Source organism: Myripristis murdjan, chromosome 22 (assembly GCF_902150065.1).
Source record: "Myripristis murdjan chromosome 22, fMyrMur1.1, whole genome shotgun sequence".
Taxonomy (NCBI): domain Eukaryota; kingdom Metazoa; phylum Chordata; class Actinopteri; order Holocentriformes; family Holocentridae; genus Myripristis; species Myripristis murdjan.
The window spans coordinates 9,163,340-9,181,532 of NC_044001.1; the positions used below are offsets into that span (position 1 = coordinate 9,163,340).

Here is an 18,193-nt window from a genome sequence, read left to right on the forward strand (position 1 = left end):
ATAACACTATGGAATCGCAAATAATAATAAAATAAATAAATAAATAAATAAATAAAAAATAACTTGTGGTAACGACCGCTGACGTATACATTATAGAAGCGCATTTTCAGTGTTTTTATATGACTCAGCGTAATTTAATAGCTTTCTTATTTCAACCCGTCAGGAGTCAAGGCTGCTCAAGTTCTCTATTGTTCTTCATTTTTACTGGACAATAACAAACGCACAACAATAACCACCAGGTAGTGATCTCTCTCCCAGTCACGTGACGCCTCAGACAGGTGCGTGTGTGTGGCAGGTATGTCCTTTGTTACTGAAGATGTAACCATGGCGTCTGGGCTTTGCGGGAAATGTACCCAGCTCCTCAACGTTTTAAGCGCTTATTTGAGGAGAACCTGCAGAGAGCTGGAGCAAAATATAAAGGAATTCATCAAAGAAGTTGCCCGGTGCACCTGCCTGAGGAGAGCAGCCTCGGACACTTTACAAAGGAGGAGAACACATGACTTGTCGTTATTACATCACCTGTATGATGGTAGGAATGTAGTCTTATTTATAATCCTACATCAACTTGCATAATCATGCAAGTTACATTTAAAAAAATCTTTTTGTGTTTTCTGTAAATGGTTGGGAAAAAAGCTGTCTTGCTTAGGCCAGTATTTACATGACAGGTGTAAAGCCCTCCCCTCCCCTCAAAAAATGCTTTGGTTTTTCACTTATCAACACCAAAATATGCAATCTGGGCATCTTAGTTAATTGCAAATTGTTGTGATATTATTCTTTTTTTTTATTAGGTGATGAAACTCCTGTGCTCAATCAAGAATGCCTACAAGCACTGAGTAGACTTGCAGCTTCAGAAGACTCTGATCTACAACGGGCTGCAGCCATGTGTTACTTACATCTTAGTCATCATTGTGAGTAAAAAAGAAAAGAAAACCATAAACATATCTTTGTGGCTTTTCATAATCAGAATGGTTATTCAACGTGCTGAGTAGTAGCATGTAACATGTGACTGCACTGTTTGCAGTAGACAGGTTTCTCCAGTGTCGTGTCACTTGCTGTAGTGATAGGCTGTATAACGGTTATGGCCGGTATTATGCAAATGTTCCTCTGTATGTTTTTTCATGTGGGTGGAAGATAATGGACTCCCTGCCTGTGTGGGCTTGGTTAAAGTAGATCTAATAATGAGCAAAAAACAGTTTTTGTAAAATCTCACAATATCCGTCACTGTGATGAGGTGAGGTATTAAGGGTAGCACAGAAAAAGTGACTACATTGTTTGCAGGCCACACAAGTTTCTCCCCTGTCACATGGTGGTAGTGATAAGCTCAGTGAAGGTTTGGACCAGTATTATGCAAATTTCTAACCTCACACTTTTCACAAGGGTGGGTATTAATAGATTCTTGTTCTGTGTGTGGAGCAGATGTGGCTTTATCAGCCCTTGAAATGAGCACCAACCCATCAGCCAATAGTTTAATCTTAATTTCTGATTTTTTTTTTTGGAGTGAGCTTGTGAGTCTATAAACTGCACGGCTCACAAATGTCTGATGCCAGCGCGTTAAAATGTATTTGTTCTGTTTTGCTCTTTGTTATGGCATGTTACAGTGGAGTCTCCCCTCCCTGATGCCTTCATGGAGCCATTCATGGCCTTGCTTCTCTCCACCGATCTGGATGTGCAAAAGACCATTTCTCTGTCGCTGGTCAATTTGCTAGTAAAGAAGAACGGTAAGAGCTCTGTATCAAAAGCATTGTTGTGTCAGAGTATTATTTATTACCATATCACCATGTATGTATCTAATCCTGATTCAACACTTGTATGTATTAAAACACAGTTATGTACGTCAAGTGTAAAATATCAGGAACACCATAATATTTAACTTAACTGTGTCTCCTTAAATAATGGAGTTATAAAATGGAGTAAAAGAATTTTACACGTTGAATAATATGAACAAAGATTCAAAAAAGTGTGCAATTCAATTCAAAAGGTAAGAGAAAATACTCAAGGGCAAATGCACGAAATCAGAATGAAGTTAAGCATAAAAGATAATTGTTCAAGTCATAGCAAACCTAAAAAAGTGTCTATTTATATGCTGAGTTTTGTTGTTCAGTTCATCCCAGTGGCTTAAAAATATCATTCTGTAACCTGTCTCCTCTGTTTTTATTCACACGCCGTCTTTATGGCTGAAGTGAACTATAGGGTGTCACAGCTGGTCAGTGTGTTTCATGAGAGGATCTAGTGGTTCTCCTGTTTTGTGCCTTTGTGTCTTAATGTTGTCCCTGACATGTGATAATGGTTTTCCAGTGTGCAAAGAGTTGGTGATTGAAATGGGGATGCTGGCGCCCCTGTTGGAGATGTTCCAGTCTGGCGATCCCACCGCTCAGTGTCACTCTTGTGCATGTGTCGCTGTGCTGGCCTCCTCAGGTTTGTATGGACAGGGAGGAGTGTTACATGCCCTCATACCTCTCTAAGCAATACATTCTTGTATTTCAATCCACTCCTGGTATGTAAAAAAAAAAAATCATGTGTCGAAAGCTAGAAAATATTGCATCCACTCTTTGATGTATTGCTACTCATGCAGTGCAAGTACATTTCTTTTCAGCTTGTCTCAAAGTGGACAGTTAATTCTGCACTTGGCTACACATGAGTTTGAAGTGTGAGATTAATGAAGATGACACAGCAAAAGAGGCAAAAGTGGGGCAGAATGAAGGTGAAAAGGAAAAAGTGTGAATAGTATGTCAGTTCTGAGTACCTCATCAGATGAATCTCTTTCTTTTCTAATTCTTTTTTCTTTTTCAATTCTCATGCAATGCTATTCATACTTTTAGCAATTTTTTTTGCAATGCATGACATCGATGCTCCCAGCAACAGACAGTCAGGTGAAACAGTGCTAAAACATTTTCTATGAACAGTATGTTCTTAGGCCGAGGCTACATGTGACACTTTCTCATGCAGATTGGTTGCATGCAGCTGAGTTGTTGTGGAGCTCCATCCAATGAAAATCATGAACTGGGATTGCATCATCATTTGGAATGTTCTGTATGGGTTTGGTGACACAGCAAGAGTAAAAACTTGATTAACAGCATGCAACGAATTACATGCAAGTTGCACGGTGTATCATCGGTCTTAAGTGTATACAGCACCAATGCACAGACTATTCCTTGAACACTGTTGTGCAAAATGCTGCCTTGGGTATCACTTCCATGAGACAACATAACATAATTCCAGAACAGCTGAATAGATGTGTTGTTTGGATGTTGTTTTGGTCTCTTTGTACAGAGTCAAATCGAGAGGCTATCGTGGCTGATGGAATCATACCGCTGCTGGTTTTAGCAAAGTCCTATGATCCCAAGGTGCAACAAAATGCAGCTTGGGCCCTATTAAATCTCACACAATCAGGTGGGCTTGAGCAGGGTTTAATGGCTCTTAAACATCATCATCAGTAACATGGATGTAATTATTGACTTACTTTACATATTAAAACCAGGAGATTTATTGTTTATTTTCCCTGAAGGATATTGCCATGCCTTTTTCTGCTTTTTCCAGATTGGTCAACACGAATCTTGTGTCAAGTGGGAGCGATCCCTGTCCTGGTGCTTCTGCTACAATCCTCAGATTCTGAGGTTCAGTTTTACAGCTGCTCTGCTCTTTGCAATATCGCCGCCGTCCAAGAACATCATCCAAAGTTGCTAAGCATTGGGAGTCATTTTTTGTTGAAGTCTCTGTTGACTCTCATGTCTTCCTCTGTCCAAAAGGTACCTGTGAACCTTAGTAATTCATAGTTTAAAGGTAACTGCTGCAGTTATCTAGTTTATCATTGACAGAGATCTTTTTTTTTTTTTTTTTTACTCCATTTTTAGAACTCAGCCCAAGCTTGCAGATGCCTACAAAGCCTCTCAAAGAACGGTAACAACAACAACAATGAAGCCAGAAGTTTGCATCATTCACAGCAGACTGGTCATGAGGAATGTCATTTTTATCTGTAGTTCTGATCCAGGAGCAGCTGATGGAGCTTGACTGTACATCACCTCTGAAGGCACAGCTGAACTCCTCCACTTCTTCATGGACTGAGTCGGCAATTACACTGCTGTCTACACTGTCTGCACACTCGCCAAATAATGTAGGACTTTGTGCAGAATGTAATAATAATGGTGAAGAAGTGGATAATTACTGTTTTTTTTTTATAGCTGTGACCTGATTGATGTTGATGGCTTATTAGTCTGCTGGGGAATTCTTTTTGCATCTTGTGAAAATAGAAGTTGACCGCCAAACACACAGCACACAAGAGAATTATCTTACTGTCAGGTAAGATGCCCTGCAGACATGACCGTGCTGTTGAACATTTCTTCTCTGACTGCAGGAGGTCCTGGTGGGTGAGGGACTGTTGGATGTGATAGGACAGCTGCTCCATCATCACAGCTCCAACTCTGCTATTATCACACACAGCTGCACCATAATCACCAACCTGTGTAGCTCCTGCATGGGTCAGCAGGTGGGCCAATACTGCAAAATATGATTTCATAAGTCAAATGTTGTTTTCTTAAGGCCAAGTAACATGCGACTAAGCTGTGTGTGCATGGTGCTTTAAGGTAAATAAACTTTTCAGTTGTTTGGAGGCTTAAATCTGCCCTTGTTATCCAGGCTGTGATGGAAAGTCAGTGTTTATCAGGACTTCTCTCAGTCCTTGTGTCTCCACTTATGTCAGAGGAGACCTTGCTGTGTGTGACATCGTGCTTACATCATTTGATGACCCGGGGTGAGTGACCTGGATATGCAAATAAGAATTTGTGCATTCAGTTAGCGTGCCAATGGCTGTCGTGGAATATAATTCATTCAAAGAATTACTGATTTAATACTAGCTTTGACATTTTGTGCCTTGTATGCTTAATTTCATGATCTACACTCCATCACAATTCCAGATTCACTTAAGTCTAATTTGTCAGCGGCAATAACATCGGAGCAAGTTTCAGGACTTGTGAAGTTGTCTGGAGAAACAGCAAATCCACAGCTGTCATACAATTCTGCCGCCATCATAAGCAAACTACAAATGAATGGTAATATTACTTGCAAGTGCAGCCCATTGACACTATACATCTAATAAGCCCTCTGATTGCATATTAACTTTTATTTTCATTGGACTACTTCACCTAGGGGAAATCATCCAGTTACTGAGACCTCACTACATGGCCGTGTCAGCATACCTGTTGCCATTTCTCAAAAAACAGGATGTCAGTTTCCAGCAGCTTGGCATAGTAACCATACTCAACCTTAAGAAAGGTTTGTATTTGTTGTGTAACTTTTGTTTACCACCTGAAAATATCACACTTGTTCCACTTTACATAGTAGCATTAGTGATTTCTGAGTGAGTTTTAAATAGCTACTGTGTAGTACTGCGGTTCAGGGGTTCTCAGTCTGGTGTGTGCTGTACTGCGCTCTGCAGATGGAGAATTTTCAGCTCTGTTGGCCGGCAGTGAACTGGAGACCCAGCTTTGGAAAGTGCATGCGCAGACGGAGGAAACAAGACGGCTACTGCAAATGATTCAGCTGCTTTCTCCATCTCCTCTTAACCCTTCTCTCACTCAGTAAATACTGAGATGTGCATACTGTGAACTGTATCAGCTGTTTATACTGTTTTCTCATTTTTCATGCTGCATTGATAAGCAGACATTTTATATCATGTTTGATGCCTTAACACACTTGTTTTACTCCATATTGTTTTTCATGTCATAATTCTAGTCAGCGAATGAACTGAAAAGAGGAGTCAGACACGCTGCATAACAACTTTAATCAAAGATGGCATATATTTAAACTTTTAAATAGGTTAACAAGGGTTCGTTATAAGCAGTACTTAAACTACAGGATCAAATATTGATAATTGGATACATTGTTTTTATAATTTTTACTTTTTTATTTCAATAAATTGACTTAACCCATATACTTAAAACTTTGTTTTGTAAAATGATTGCACAGTTTGAAACAAAGCAACTGTCAATGCATTAAATGCTTTGTGCATGGTTTTCTCTAAAACAGTACACACAAAAAGAAGCAAAGTCTTTGGGAACTAAGTTCCATAGCAGCTTTCAAATATGTGATTGCTATACTTCACAAAATCAAGGAGTAAGACAGGAAGTGAACTTTCACCAACAACCTAAATCTTTGTTCAAAAGCTAACAATAGCGCAAACAGCCACTTGAACTAGTCTAATTCCACAGTGACATAACTGAGGAAGGAAAAGTGCTTGGATAGTAGCATTGTCAAGAAATATCAGGAATAAGCTAAAGCATATGGCTGACATAAACTGTTGTGATTTTTAGAATGGCTATACTTATTAAATTCAAAGTTAACAGAGACAACTCTTTCCACAACGGATATACTGCATTTTCCAGCAAACTATCATAACCACCGTCTAAATCTACAGTATATTTTTGGGATAGTCATTGTTACTTGAAAGACCCATTGTAGGAAACAAATTCATTCTGCAGATTGCTTCAGTTAAATTCTACGCCACTGCTTAAAGACAGAAAAGTGACCAAATGCAGAGATCCTCCTCTAGAAGGTGAGGTTGTGATTTTACATGCTCTTTCAAGGTGCCGCAGGGCTGTTAAATGGCTGTACTGTAGGGATTCCTATTTTTAACAAGGAAATCACAGCTCTCCGAGATTCAGTGCGGGTCTACCCACTTTCAAGGTGCTCAGATGACTTCTAAAGAAGGCACACAGAGAGAAGGGAAGAAAAAAGAAAATGGATTGTTTATAGGAAATCAACACATGACACATTCACTTTACAACTATTAGGATGCCTTTTTATATCAGCTGTTTCATTCAAGGGCCATTTAATACCACAAAGGCACCGACAGGGTAGGAAACTTGCTAATTCACCAACCACAAAGACTAATGCATTCTACAAGTTGTCAGTATCTTCCTCTGTTTTATTAGCCCCGTTTAATTTTGTTGTCAGCTTTGCCTTGAAGAGTAGAGCATTATCATATTCTGGACTCCCAAGTTAGCTTTCATTAAGCACCATTTGAAGTGATTTTGCGTTATGGATCCTGATATTTTAATATCAGGGTCCATATCACATTGTACTCTGCATCAATTTGTACTAAATCAAATTATAGTGAAATACTATTTCTCATTGTGCTGAGGACCCCCTGGAAGCCACTCAGTGACCCCCAGGGGACCCCAAAGCCAAGTTTGAAAAATACTCGAGTAATAACCAGAGGCAAAAGCCTACATAATTTGGCTACTAGTTGGTGTTAATTTCCTACCCTGACCACTGGTGTACTGAAAATATCACTCACTACATACCTGCTCTTTGGTGGGTCTGGATTTCCTCCAGGCCTGCAAGAGTTCGGAGAGACCTGCGTTCTTTGAAGGCCACAACAGGTACCATGTCATCCACACCATTCAGTCCCAGCTGAGAGGGTTTGGACCCCACTGGTAGCTTGACAGCCTCCTCTATGGTGCCATTCTGCACAGGCTCGGTGTTTTCCTTTGGTCGGGCTTCATTTGGCAGGATCCTCGCTGACACAGATTTCTGCGTGACAAAAATTAACCCATTTAATAAAGAACAGGCTGTGGCTTTCAGACATGGGGATGGGCTAGTTCAGGCTGGATGTGCGTCATAAGGCCTCAAAGCCAAAGTACTTTTAAAAACTGGGCCGTAAATCTCACCGTATCTGCAGAATCTGTCCGCCTGGTTCTCCGCATGATCTCCTCAAGTCGCTGGAAAAAAACAAACAACTCTCCTAAATAGGCTGACATGGTTGGCTTTGAAAAATCAGTGTAATTAATCTTTACCAAAGTCTAGATGAAGTGTTCTTATTATTCTTATTCTTTTTTTTTTTTTTTTTTTGGGATCCCCATTGGCTGCCACTACAGGAGCAGCCACTCTTCCTGGGGTCCACACACAACAAAACATAACAAGACATATCACACATGTAAAACATCTCTAAAAACATGCCAAGAAGACAACAAATTTAATATCACAACACATCAAATTGCATTCCACTGTAAGTGTTCAGGTCAGCCTATTAATGTTAGAGTTATGTCTGTCTGAATTAAGACACTCAAGGTTGGCCAGTTCATGTTCAATGTATATAGACATAAATAGAAATGTATATAGGTATAGTAACCTATACTGTTTGATCTTGATTATTTTCAAAACTCTCATCACCTTTTTTCTTGCTTGGCGTTCTGCCTCCTCCTTCTGGGCATGTAATTCTCTTTCTTGCCTCATCTTCTCTTCCTTGGCCCTCTCTCTGGCCAGCTCCTCCTCTCTCTGGGTAAGATACCAAAGGGAGGGCAAAGGACATTTGTGACAGTGATTTTTCATTTAAAAAAACAATGACTCAAAATGCATCCCTGAGGAAGGCCGTAGACTCACATGCAACTCCTCAGGCGCACTCCCAGTCATGAAAGTGTTTGCATTGCTCACCTGTTTCTGGAGGAGGGCAGCTTCCCTCATAGCCTGAGCTCGTTCTTCCTCAGCTCGTCTCTGCTCCTCCTCCTCCCGTCTCCTCTTTTCCTCCACCAGACGCTGAGCCTCAGCCTGTCGCCTCTCTCGCTCCTCTGCCCTCCTACGCTCCAGTTCTTCGCAGCTCCGCCTGGACACGCCAAGCATTGTAATGAAACAGCTGTGCACTCGTCTCAGAGTATCTGTCCTGCTGCGGCGTGACTGTCCAGTAGGTGGACAACCCCTCTTACCTTTCCGCCTCCTCTCTCTGCAGGCGCTCCTGCTCCTCTCTCTCCCTCTGCAGTCGGGCCTCTCTCCGCTTTTCAGCCAGGAGACGGGAGGCCTCCTCGGGATCTGTAGTCCCAGCTGAGGGTCTGCTCATGACTTCAGGAGGCTTTGGAGGTGCAGTAGGTGGAGGCATCTGGGAAGAACCTGAAGGAGGATAATCCACTTCAATACATATGTAACACACACAACAACAATGCAAATACTGTACATTTTATTTCATTTTTGGATGCTTACTTCCATCTCCCTCTGTTCTTGGTATAGCTACTATCTGAGTGTCCGGTGAGCTGGAGCGTGGAGTCTCTGGTGGATTCTCATCCTTCATCTCTTCTTGCTGACCTTCAGCTGATGTCCTGACAGGCCTCGAGTTGCCAGGAGAGAGGGCAGTGCTACAAACAGGAAGATCTTCCTCAGGGACCGACGGGAGCTCCAGCTGAAGCGGGGTGGAGCGTCTGCTGATTGGTCTCCTGCGAGTCCTTTAAGACCGGTCGACAAAACAGAGCAGACTTTTCACTTTTGTCGACATGACTGTGAAAGTCACATGGATACATACGGGTCATGTGCATTATTTCACCTACCGCTGTGGCATGGGTGATGGTGTTCTGATCTGTGTATCTGTGGCTGGCTTCACGCTGGTGTTGGTCGCTGTATTTTTAATGTTCACGCTGGCACTGACAGCTTTTGGTCTGATGTTTGATCTGGTGTTTGATCCGGTGTTTGAGATTTTCTTCTCAACACTTTGCTGTCTTGCTTGCTTTGCTTTAATCTAAACCAAAAAGAAACAGGTAAAGAAAAACGTATCAAATCTCACTTCTTTGGGTAGCTTGGTGATAGTGAAAAAACTGGTGTAATCATTATCAATTATCAATCAAGCTTGTATCAGCAGTCATGGTAGAAGGTCAAGGAAGCAGCTGGAATTACCTGTGCCACATTGGTGCTTCTGTGGAGGCTGTTGTTGGGGCTGGGAGAGACAGATGGCCTGTGTTGACCTGGACCAGACTGACGCTGGGGTTTGTGAGGGGTGGTGGAGGTGTTGGTGGCATTCATGGAGTAGCATGAAACTGCTCGGCGACAAACATGGACAACTGAGCCAGTGTTTTTGCGCCATAATTGTGAGAAAAATGGAGAAATGTGCAAACGGTGGCAACAGTGATAAGGATGTAAATAACGAGCGATGGGTAAAATGGAAAAAGGGAGGGAAAAGGAGTAGAGTTAGTAACAAAAATCTGTCTGGAAGAGCCTGGAAAGGTTAGCTGTAGCTGTATTAGTCTAACTTATACATAATAATCCATTAGCACTCAGGAGAATACCTTCTTCTCCAGACTGACAACCGGCACTCTTGCTCCTGGCCAGATAGGAGCATGTGGGAGTGAGGAGGCGACTGACCAAATTCCTCTCCCATGTAGTCAGTGGCAAGCGACGTGGAACTAGCGTATCGGTCAGTATAAAGAGTTATGTGCAGCAAAAACAAAGACAAGGCAAGCGAAGAATGCTTTGTTAAGATATGTTACATAGAGAAGCAGCGTCATGGGTTTAGAGAGACAAATCATTTTCAAAGAGAGAAACAAAGGGGAACCCCATCCATGCCGACTTACCATTGTTCTTGGTGAGCTTCCTTCCTCTAGAGTTACTGAGGTTCTGCTGGGCCTTCTGGCTCTTCTCCAGGGTTTTGCGCACTGCAGACTCATTTCTCGCCTTAATTCAGGTAAAACAAGACTTAGCGTTGCTGTTATCTGATCCAGTCACACAAGAGCAAAGTAGTGAAATCATCAGCCTCACTGAGCGTAAACAGTGTTAGATCTCTACCCTAAAAACTCACTTTCTCCTCCTTCAGTCTCTGGTTGCGCTTCAGTTCAACAGCAGCGCGCCTCCTCTCCTCTTTCAGCCTCTGCTCCAGGAGTTTCTTCTTGCGCTCCTGCAGCAGTTGTTGATAGTAATGCCTGGCCCGCTGTTCTCGTTCCGCCCTGACCTGTTCCCGAGAGGCTGTGTAGAAAAAAAAAAAAAAAAAAAGTGAAATTGTGAAAAAATTAATTAGTCGCATGTTTTCTTTTTTTAGAAATGGACTAAAGTGGCATGATGTGGATTGTACCACTATAAGACCTTAAATACCGAGTAACTTCTGGTGCTCCTCTCTCCTTTCCCGAGCCAACCTCAACCTCTCATCAGTGTTTGATCCATTAGGTCCTAGAATGTCAGGAAATAATAATTTGCAGCCATTAGGGTTATACAGTAAATACTTTCAATTACATGAAAAAGCAGATTAAGGCAATCTAACCCCGAGCAAACAGTTATATCATACCTGCAATGATCCGTGGGCCAGATGTGTTGTTGATTTGGGCATTGTTGACAGGAGAACAGGCTGTCTTGTTTGTCTGTAAGTTTGGTTTACTGTGATTGCCTTTCTCTGGAGGGACAAAATAATATATCACCATGCTGTCTTATTCAGTGAAAAAATAGCAGTACCTCCGACTTCATACAGTTTAATTTTTTATGATGTGAATTGCCTGAGCCGCTCCATGTTCCCTGACCATTGCTCTAGGCACAGTTAAACATACACAGCTAACTTTTAAATGCATCTTTCAGTATAACAGATATGAGATGACCCCTGAATAAAAGGCATAACCAATAGATAACCTAGAATAAGAGGCATTGCCTAAAAAGAGTCCTTGTTAGTGAAAAATCATCCAATTAGTATGTATGCTCCATCCTGACTCCTTTTAAGATAGGCTTAGTGTTCAGTCCCTAATGGTGACTATTATGGGCCATGATGGCCTTTGGGTAAACTGCAAATGAAAGAGCCATTATAAACTGCCTGCGCCTGAGAGGCAAAGAGAACCAGAGCCAGCACCTGACCAGTCCTCATGGAGACGACTGATACAAACCAAAGCAAATGAGGATGAGATACCGAGGCTTCATGTAAGACTTATAAATAATTGGCATAGATGCACATGGGAAAACCACATGATAATGTAAGGTTGTGATCACCTGCAGGGCTAAACAAGATCAGGCAGTGTGAGGACGCAGTCATTTTCCCCCAGCCTATGTGCATTATGTAATCAGTGTCCATAGATGTCCCTCGCTATTGCCTTTAAAAAATCCTCATGCTCATGGGTGGGGATACTCAGTTCCAACAATAGAATGTAATACCAAAGGAAATGAAAAATCAATATATTCCATTCATGCATCACTGGTATGCTCAGATGATCCTCAAATGTACAGTATCTCTGGCTTAGCGTAAAGCAGAGGCTTGTTTTGGTTCAGATGCTGTACACAACATTTTCTACAAAAGCAGAGATGAAAGCTACTAACCTCCCAGTGTTTTAGATCCATTTCTCTTCCTTTGACTCTCTATGGTATAGGTAGAAAGTGGTCCCTGCGAAGGAGGGGTGACACTCTGTTTCTTCTGCACAGCCATGCTAGGCACTGAGCCTGGCATACCAATGCTCTGGTAATCAACACCCTCCTCCTTTTTCTCCTCCTCCTCCTCCTTTTAATTTCTATTTCAAGATGCCTTTGGGTCCTCGCCTTCAGTGTGCACTGTGCAGCTACCTGCCTCCTGCATCAGCTGCTTGTTCATTGGTGCGTTACAAACCAATTCAGACAAAAACATTTAAAAAAAGAAAAGAGTATGAGTTGCTGACTTGACTGTATTCAGGTTAATTTCCTTGTCCAGTAGAGTGCAGATTAGTTATGGCAAGGTAGTCCATCAAAGGAACAGGATCTTCTTCTTAAGGTTATGCAGCTCCGGAAAGACTATGATCCTCAATAAGTCATAAAAAAGGTTACTCCCCCTTCAAGGACCTCACCCTTGTGAGCTGCTCTGCTTTACTTTCATATTATGAAGCTGTATCCCTTTAATTCCTCCACCACATCCTTTCTAGATGGAAGCAGCTGAGGCAATGTTGCATTTGCTGGGATGAACAAGGGAGGCAAAAATTGAGAGCCTGCCCACATGACCGGTTACCAAGACAACAGTAGTGCACTATGCAATGACATATACAGCTCGGACATTATCCCGCTCTGATGCACTCATCGTCCTCAGTGATCTAGGGAAAAATGGGATTTTTTTTCTTACCCATGATTCTCCTCTGGTCAATTAAAAGATATAACCACTAGATGGAGGTATTTCCCCCTGGTGAACATCCTACACCCTTGCCTTTCATGTGGTTTGGCTGGATTTGCACAAAGAACAAAGAATGATCTCTTTTTACCCAAAAGTAATGTTTTTATTGCTGACTAAACATGGGAAAAAATCAAAACTAGGTCACACAAAACTTAAGTGTTTTTCTTTTGTTTCTATTTAAATTTAGTTATTGATTCCTGGCATCTGATCTGTCATCAAACACTGCAGTTGTAGCAGCACTGTTTTCACCAGTAGCTCAGATACTGTGACAAATGGTCACTGTGATACAATGAACACAAACCAACATTATTTTTAAAACAAAATACATTACATTATAAACATAAAATTTAACTCAAAGTCTCAATCATGTTAGAGGAGAAAAAGCAGCACTTGACAATTCTCAAAACAGAAAAAAATCTGACAATCCTAGGTTGTAATGTGCTAAAAGAAATATTTGTTTAAGGGCAATGGGCTTTTGTTCTGTCACTTAAAGTACACCGCCATCCTCATTCATCTGTGAATGAAGATGCATCTCCAATGTAATGTAGAGCTGACAATCACTTTAATCCTTTATGTTCAACAGGGCTCTACACTGCAGGATTGGAGCCATTCTGAGCATGATGGGAGTCTGCAGTCCTGCTACTCTTGCCTGTAGGTGTCCTGTCCCTCTGTGGGTCTTGGTTTGAGTCTGTGTCAAGGGAATGCTGTGTGAAGGAGGCCTCACTACTGGTGGGGGAGTCAACTGTCTCATACACTTCACTAAGATGGTTCACATCCCCAGAGTAATTAGAGTTGGAGAATTTTCTTTCTGTGCTAATGGAGGAAGATGGTACACTGGAATACTGTCTTGAGGTGCTGCTGCCGCCCGTCTCCCCACAGGGGCCCGTTGCTGTCCTATGAATAGGATTTGTGTCGCCCGGCCCATTCGTCACCCTCTCCCCAGAATCTCTGTCGTCGGCAGGCTCTGAGTGGCCCGGGGCTGCAGAGATGGCTGCTGAGCTCTGGGCCTGGGCCAGCTGCTGACGAGCCTCTTTGAGCTGCTGCTGAAGAACCAGGATGGTGCTCTGCATGCCCTCCACCTCCTCATCCAGCTCAATGATGAAGTCATTCAGCTCTGGAGTACACAGACCAAAATGAGAGGAATATGAATGAAATGGAGGAGAGTCAAAAATGATGATCAAAGCGCACAAACTCCAAAGCAAAAATAAGCCTTCAGATAATGTTGACACTAAAACAGAACCAGCATTTACAGCAACAAGATATATAACAGCCCATTCTCAAACACAAATATCCTACAATTATTATTCTTCAAAAGCAACTGGATGTAAATGTAGAAAAGATGCTCAAATAACAACAGCAAGATTAAGTATGAAATTAGGCTGATGTGGAACATGAAAGCCTGCTTACCATCCTGGCTGCTCTTGAGCTCACCGCTGTACTTCTTCTGCAGGGCCAGTTCAGCCTCCAGCTGGGCAATGCGACCCTGGGAAAGCTGCCGGCCCAGCTCCTGGTTCTCCTGGATCAGCATCCGACACTTGGCCATCAGCTTCTTCCCTGTCTGGCTGCAATGGAAATGCAGATACTTAAACTTGACGACGTGGAAAAAAAAATATTCACAACTAATACATGCATACTTTTATTCTGGCACATTTAGCTAATAAGGGTAAAACATTTTTTACAGTAGCCCAAATTTTAATTTTGTGTTGTCCAACTTTATTAGGTCCCATTATGACTTCAGTGGTTTGTAAAATGTCTGTCTTTCTCCTATGCACAAAATATAGTTGTGGAGTTTTTTGTGGTTTCGAAAGGAAACGATCAAGGCTACTTAACCCACCAATGGTATGAACTGTCCCATGCTTGAGAAAAAAAAAATACAAGCTTTTGACTCCTAGTCTGCCCTCCAAGAATAATAGTAATTGCCCAGTTACATCGATATTCACATACCATTGTGTCTCAGAATATTTTGCTTATTACAAGTACAGACAGAAGTGTGAGCACTGGATTACAGTTCATGAAGCTACATTTTTAATGTTAAACGATTTTATGAACAGCCACATACTAACAACTTTCAATCTGAAAATGAAGATTTTCTTATTACACCTTCTATATCTTTCTGTTTGGCCTCTTGTTTTGTTGACATTTGGACTAAGTACAGCCTAAATTGTGCTTTTGATTAATATCCATGATGTCCAGAGTGAAGGTTGCGAATACATGGATTTCAGAGATAAAGTTGCAACATTCATTGATGAATCAAACAGTCATACCTGCACATGGCTCATTTTACTGACAGTGATGTTCAAGATGACTCCTGTGTCAGCTCAACGTGAAGCACTCCAGACACCGACAGTCTTTAGTATTAAACAGGTTCTGGACTGGGGTCTGATGGGCACTCCTCCATATCAAGTCAATATTCAACATCTATGTGAACTCTAAGTGGAATGGGGAGTGAAAGGCTTTGCCACAACAAACACCGCCACAACAAAATCTGCAGAACAGCACAGTTACACAACTATGTAACCAGACACTGGGGAATACATTAAAGCTATAAAAAAGTTTTTTTAGGCTTTAGGTGTTTTGTTTACAAAATACTTGAGACTGCATAAACAAATCCTGTCAGTCATAATATAGCCTTCCAATCCATCCATCCACAAGGAGTATAGCTAAGTGGGGGCTTATTGAGAGATTGAGAGTGACCATCTCTTCTGAGCAGTCCCGCTTCCTTGATGCCCCTTAGAGCTGTAATCAGTTCACTAACAGAGTCTTTGACATAGTGTGTGATGACCACGTGCGGAGGAGGGGCACTGGATCAGGTAACCTGGTCTCTCTCTTTTATTTTTTTTAAAGTCAGTCATATTTCACCGTGCATTCTTGCAGGAGAGTTGTTTGGCCAAGTCTTGGTTGGAGGATTTTGGTAAGGTTTACCTATCAGGTGTAAACTTCCAAGCACTGAGTTCATTTTGGGCCTGCTCCAGTTTGTCTTTAGTCTCGTCCAGTTCACGCCTCATTTTGAGGAAAAACAGGTTGACAGCTGGGTCCACCATGGATGATCTCAGCTGGGCGAAGCTTGGCCGTTGAGTTTGCTTGAGATACTGAATCTGAGTCTGGATAAAAAGAGTTGGAAATGTCATGTTAAATCCATCCAACTCACCATCACTGCACTAACTTGTCTGCCCAGTTAGATAAACAGAGATTGTGTCATACTAACAGAGCATTCCTGCATTTCCTGCTCTTTGGTGGCAAGCCTCATGACAAGGATGTTCTCTCGTCGAGCTGCCTCCTGTTGCTGCTGCTTCAGTTTCTCCTCTGATTCCCTTAGGTTGGTCACGTCGTTTGCTGTATGACAACAAGCATAGTGTAACACAAACGTCAATTTCTGAGAATAACAACCAAGACAAACACACAACTCAACTCAGAATGGTCAGAGGTGAGGAGAAAGATAGAGTAAACTCACAATTTAACTCAGAATATTTTCTCTCAAGCATTTCAATATAGGCTTCCTCCTGTTTCCACCTGGCAGACAAGAAAAGACATTTTCAGACATGATCTAAATCTAACTAAAGCGAATAATGAAATTTTTCATTCAGTGCATCAGAAAGAGAGATGAACTATGTGCACTGGTGGAGCAATACCTTTCCAGGAGTTCTTCACGAGTCATATTCTTCAAATCCGATTCACAGAGACGGACCTGCATCAAAATTGTTGACATAAGCTTGGTGCTCAAGAGCCTAAAGCTGTTTAGGGTTTGTCTCAGTTTCTAAGATCATTATGAGCAATTCAAGAGCTCAATGTATTTAGCAGATTTACACCTCTTTCATGCCAAGACGTGGAGGCTTTCCTCTCGCTGAATGATTTGTACATTCAGTGGCCACTTTATTAGGTAGACCTGTACAATCTAATGCAGTTCAATAAAGTAGCTCTGCCATAAATTCTAACTTATAAGTTTGTAATGTTCAGTGTTTGTTGACATTGTGGAGATTGTGTAAATTGAGGTTGTAGTTTGCAGAGGTCTTGCACTGGACTACATGATATTTCAAGGTGTTTCTAATTTTTTGTCCTCCCTCTTTATACACATGAGGGGGACAGAATAGCGAAAACACCTCTCAATAAAATGCAGTCGGGTACAACATGAGCTCAACGCCAAATATAGAATTGAATGAACACCTCTATTACTGTGACAAAAAGAAAACCTGAGCATTATAGGCAGCAGAAAAGTAAACTTTATAACAGCGCAGCTGTGTTGGATTGTATTAGATTGTGCAGGTGTACCTAATAAAGTGGCCACTGGGTGCATAGCGTTATACGTGTATGTCAAGCCGGGTATTTCTGATAGGTTGTCAACTCCCTGTTAAGCCAAAGCAACGTGAATACACTGAGTTAAGGCCAAATCTAGTTAACATTAAAAGATGATGCTTGTGACCCACCTTTTTAGACAAGGGCTCGTCGTCTGTCATTCTGCACAGGGGTGGCTGTAAAACAAATATGTAACGTTACCATTTTTTGCTAGTTGTCACAGTGGACGGCCGATAAAACGCTTATATTTTTTGTAAGGTGCCATTAATAGTTAAGGTCAGCCAGACAAACGCCACAATGTCCGTGTTACCGCAGCATGTGCGTGGAATAGCAAACAACTGCTAAACGCACGCTAGCCGAGCTAACTGGTCAACACGGGTTCACATTAGCTAATGTTAGCTACGTAACTAACGAGTGGTTAACCATAGCCGCTTTTAGCAAGCTTCTTAGAAAAGTCCGAGTCAAAAATATTCCATTATTATTGTGTCTACCTATCAGACAGCTGGCAAGCGCCATCGACTAACGTTACTGCTATCTACACGCTTGCAAAGTGACTTATCTTGGCATTCGTCCGCGCTTCAATTTACAGGTAAATTAGATGAGCTACTTACCCCGCACGCAGTCTATAGGATTAAATTATCAAGTTCAAACTGGGTTAAAACGTTTGTTGAACCAGCAAATATACTACGGAGCTTCTTCCAATGCCAAAAATCACAGCACAGCCCAGCGAGGCAGACTTTCCTCCAGCCGCCAGGTGGTGCTTCTGTCTATTGTTGGCCGCAGCACATGGAGTCAGCAAGTGTCTGGCATTTGTTATGATTACTTGACAGTAGGAGACTGTAGTTCATCATGGTGGTGTTGAATGAATGACAGAGTTGGTCCACTGAATGAATGAGAAGGCTTGGAGATCAAGTCCATATATTGCACAAATTTTGGCAAAAATGTGCAACAACTCTGCCAAGTTTTGGTTTCTCCCTATTACAGCAGACTAACATTAAATATGGGGTGACACTCAGCCAGACCATAGACTTAGTGAATCAGTCATTCAAA

At 41.8% G+C, this 18,193-nt stretch overlaps 4 protein-coding genes across 8 annotated transcripts in view; 2 read left to right on the plus strand and 2 right to left on the minus strand.

Annotated features, from left to right (window-relative positions):
• The first annotated feature begins 251 nt into the window (after positions 1–251).
• LOC115354681 (vacuolar protein 8-like) lies at positions 252–5,926 on the plus strand. The gene is made up of 13 exons (XM_030045143.1): positions 252–529; positions 789–908; positions 1,599–1,718; positions 2,296–2,415; positions 3,271–3,390; positions 3,538–3,746; positions 3,852–3,897; positions 3,978–4,111; positions 4,352–4,483; positions 4,633–4,747; positions 4,911–5,045; positions 5,143–5,268; positions 5,432–5,926. The coding sequence occupies exons 1-13, from the start codon at positions 298–300 to the stop codon at positions 5,575–5,577; spliced, it is 1,755 nt and encodes a 584-aa protein (XP_029901003.1). The 5' UTR covers positions 252–297; the 3' UTR covers positions 5,578–5,926.
• Positions 5,760–12,875, minus strand: LOC115354679 (ensconsin-like). 2 transcript variants are annotated; one of them, XM_030045138.1, is made up of 15 exons: positions 12,040–12,875; positions 11,030–11,134; positions 10,840–10,914; positions 10,550–10,713; positions 10,326–10,425; positions 10,041–10,157; positions 9,652–9,791; positions 9,309–9,496; positions 8,968–9,206; positions 8,697–8,877; positions 8,428–8,596; positions 8,167–8,271; positions 7,665–7,715; positions 7,299–7,527; positions 5,760–6,693 (listed from the first exon to the last, which is right to left on the minus strand). In XM_030045138.1, the coding sequence occupies exons 1-15, from the start codon at positions 12,164–12,166 to the stop codon at positions 6,683–6,685; spliced, it is 2,001 nt and encodes a 666-aa protein (XP_029900998.1). In that variant the 5' UTR covers positions 12,167–12,875; the 3' UTR covers positions 5,760–6,682. The 2 variants fall into 2 exon arrangements, with proteins under 2 accessions (XP_029900998.1, XP_029900997.1); XM_030045137.1 differs by having other exon boundaries at positions 9,652–9,815.
• A 95-nt stretch (positions 12,876–12,970) lies between these two features.
• LOC115354686 (pre-mRNA-splicing regulator WTAP-like) lies at positions 12,971–17,934 on the minus strand. 4 transcript variants are annotated; one of them, XM_030045149.1, is made up of 8 exons: positions 17,755–17,933; positions 17,275–17,319; positions 16,483–16,538; positions 16,305–16,363; positions 16,059–16,186; positions 15,776–15,954; positions 14,261–14,415; positions 12,971–13,967 (listed from the first exon to the last, which is right to left on the minus strand). In XM_030045149.1, the coding sequence occupies exons 2-8, from the start codon at positions 17,302–17,304 to the stop codon at positions 13,441–13,443; spliced, it is 1,134 nt and encodes a 377-aa protein (XP_029901009.1). In that variant the 5' UTR covers positions 17,305–17,319; positions 17,755–17,933; the 3' UTR covers positions 12,971–13,440. The 4 variants fall into 4 exon arrangements, with proteins under 4 accessions (XP_029901009.1, XP_029901010.1, XP_029901011.1 ...); XM_030045150.1 differs by lacking the exon at positions 17,755–17,933 and adding an exon at positions 17,635–17,661; XM_030045152.1 differs by lacking the exons at positions 12,971–13,967; positions 14,261–14,415 and having other exon boundaries at positions 15,686–15,954; positions 17,755–17,934.
• The window catches only part of LOC115354689 (otoferlin-like), a 33,032-nt gene continuing 32,147 nt past the window's right edge, over positions 17,309–18,193 (plus strand). Inside the window, exon 1 of the mRNA XM_030045156.1 lies at positions 17,309–17,732. The gene's annotated coding sequence lies outside the window, so the exon portion shown is untranslated. The remainder of the gene's footprint in view (positions 17,733–18,193) is intronic.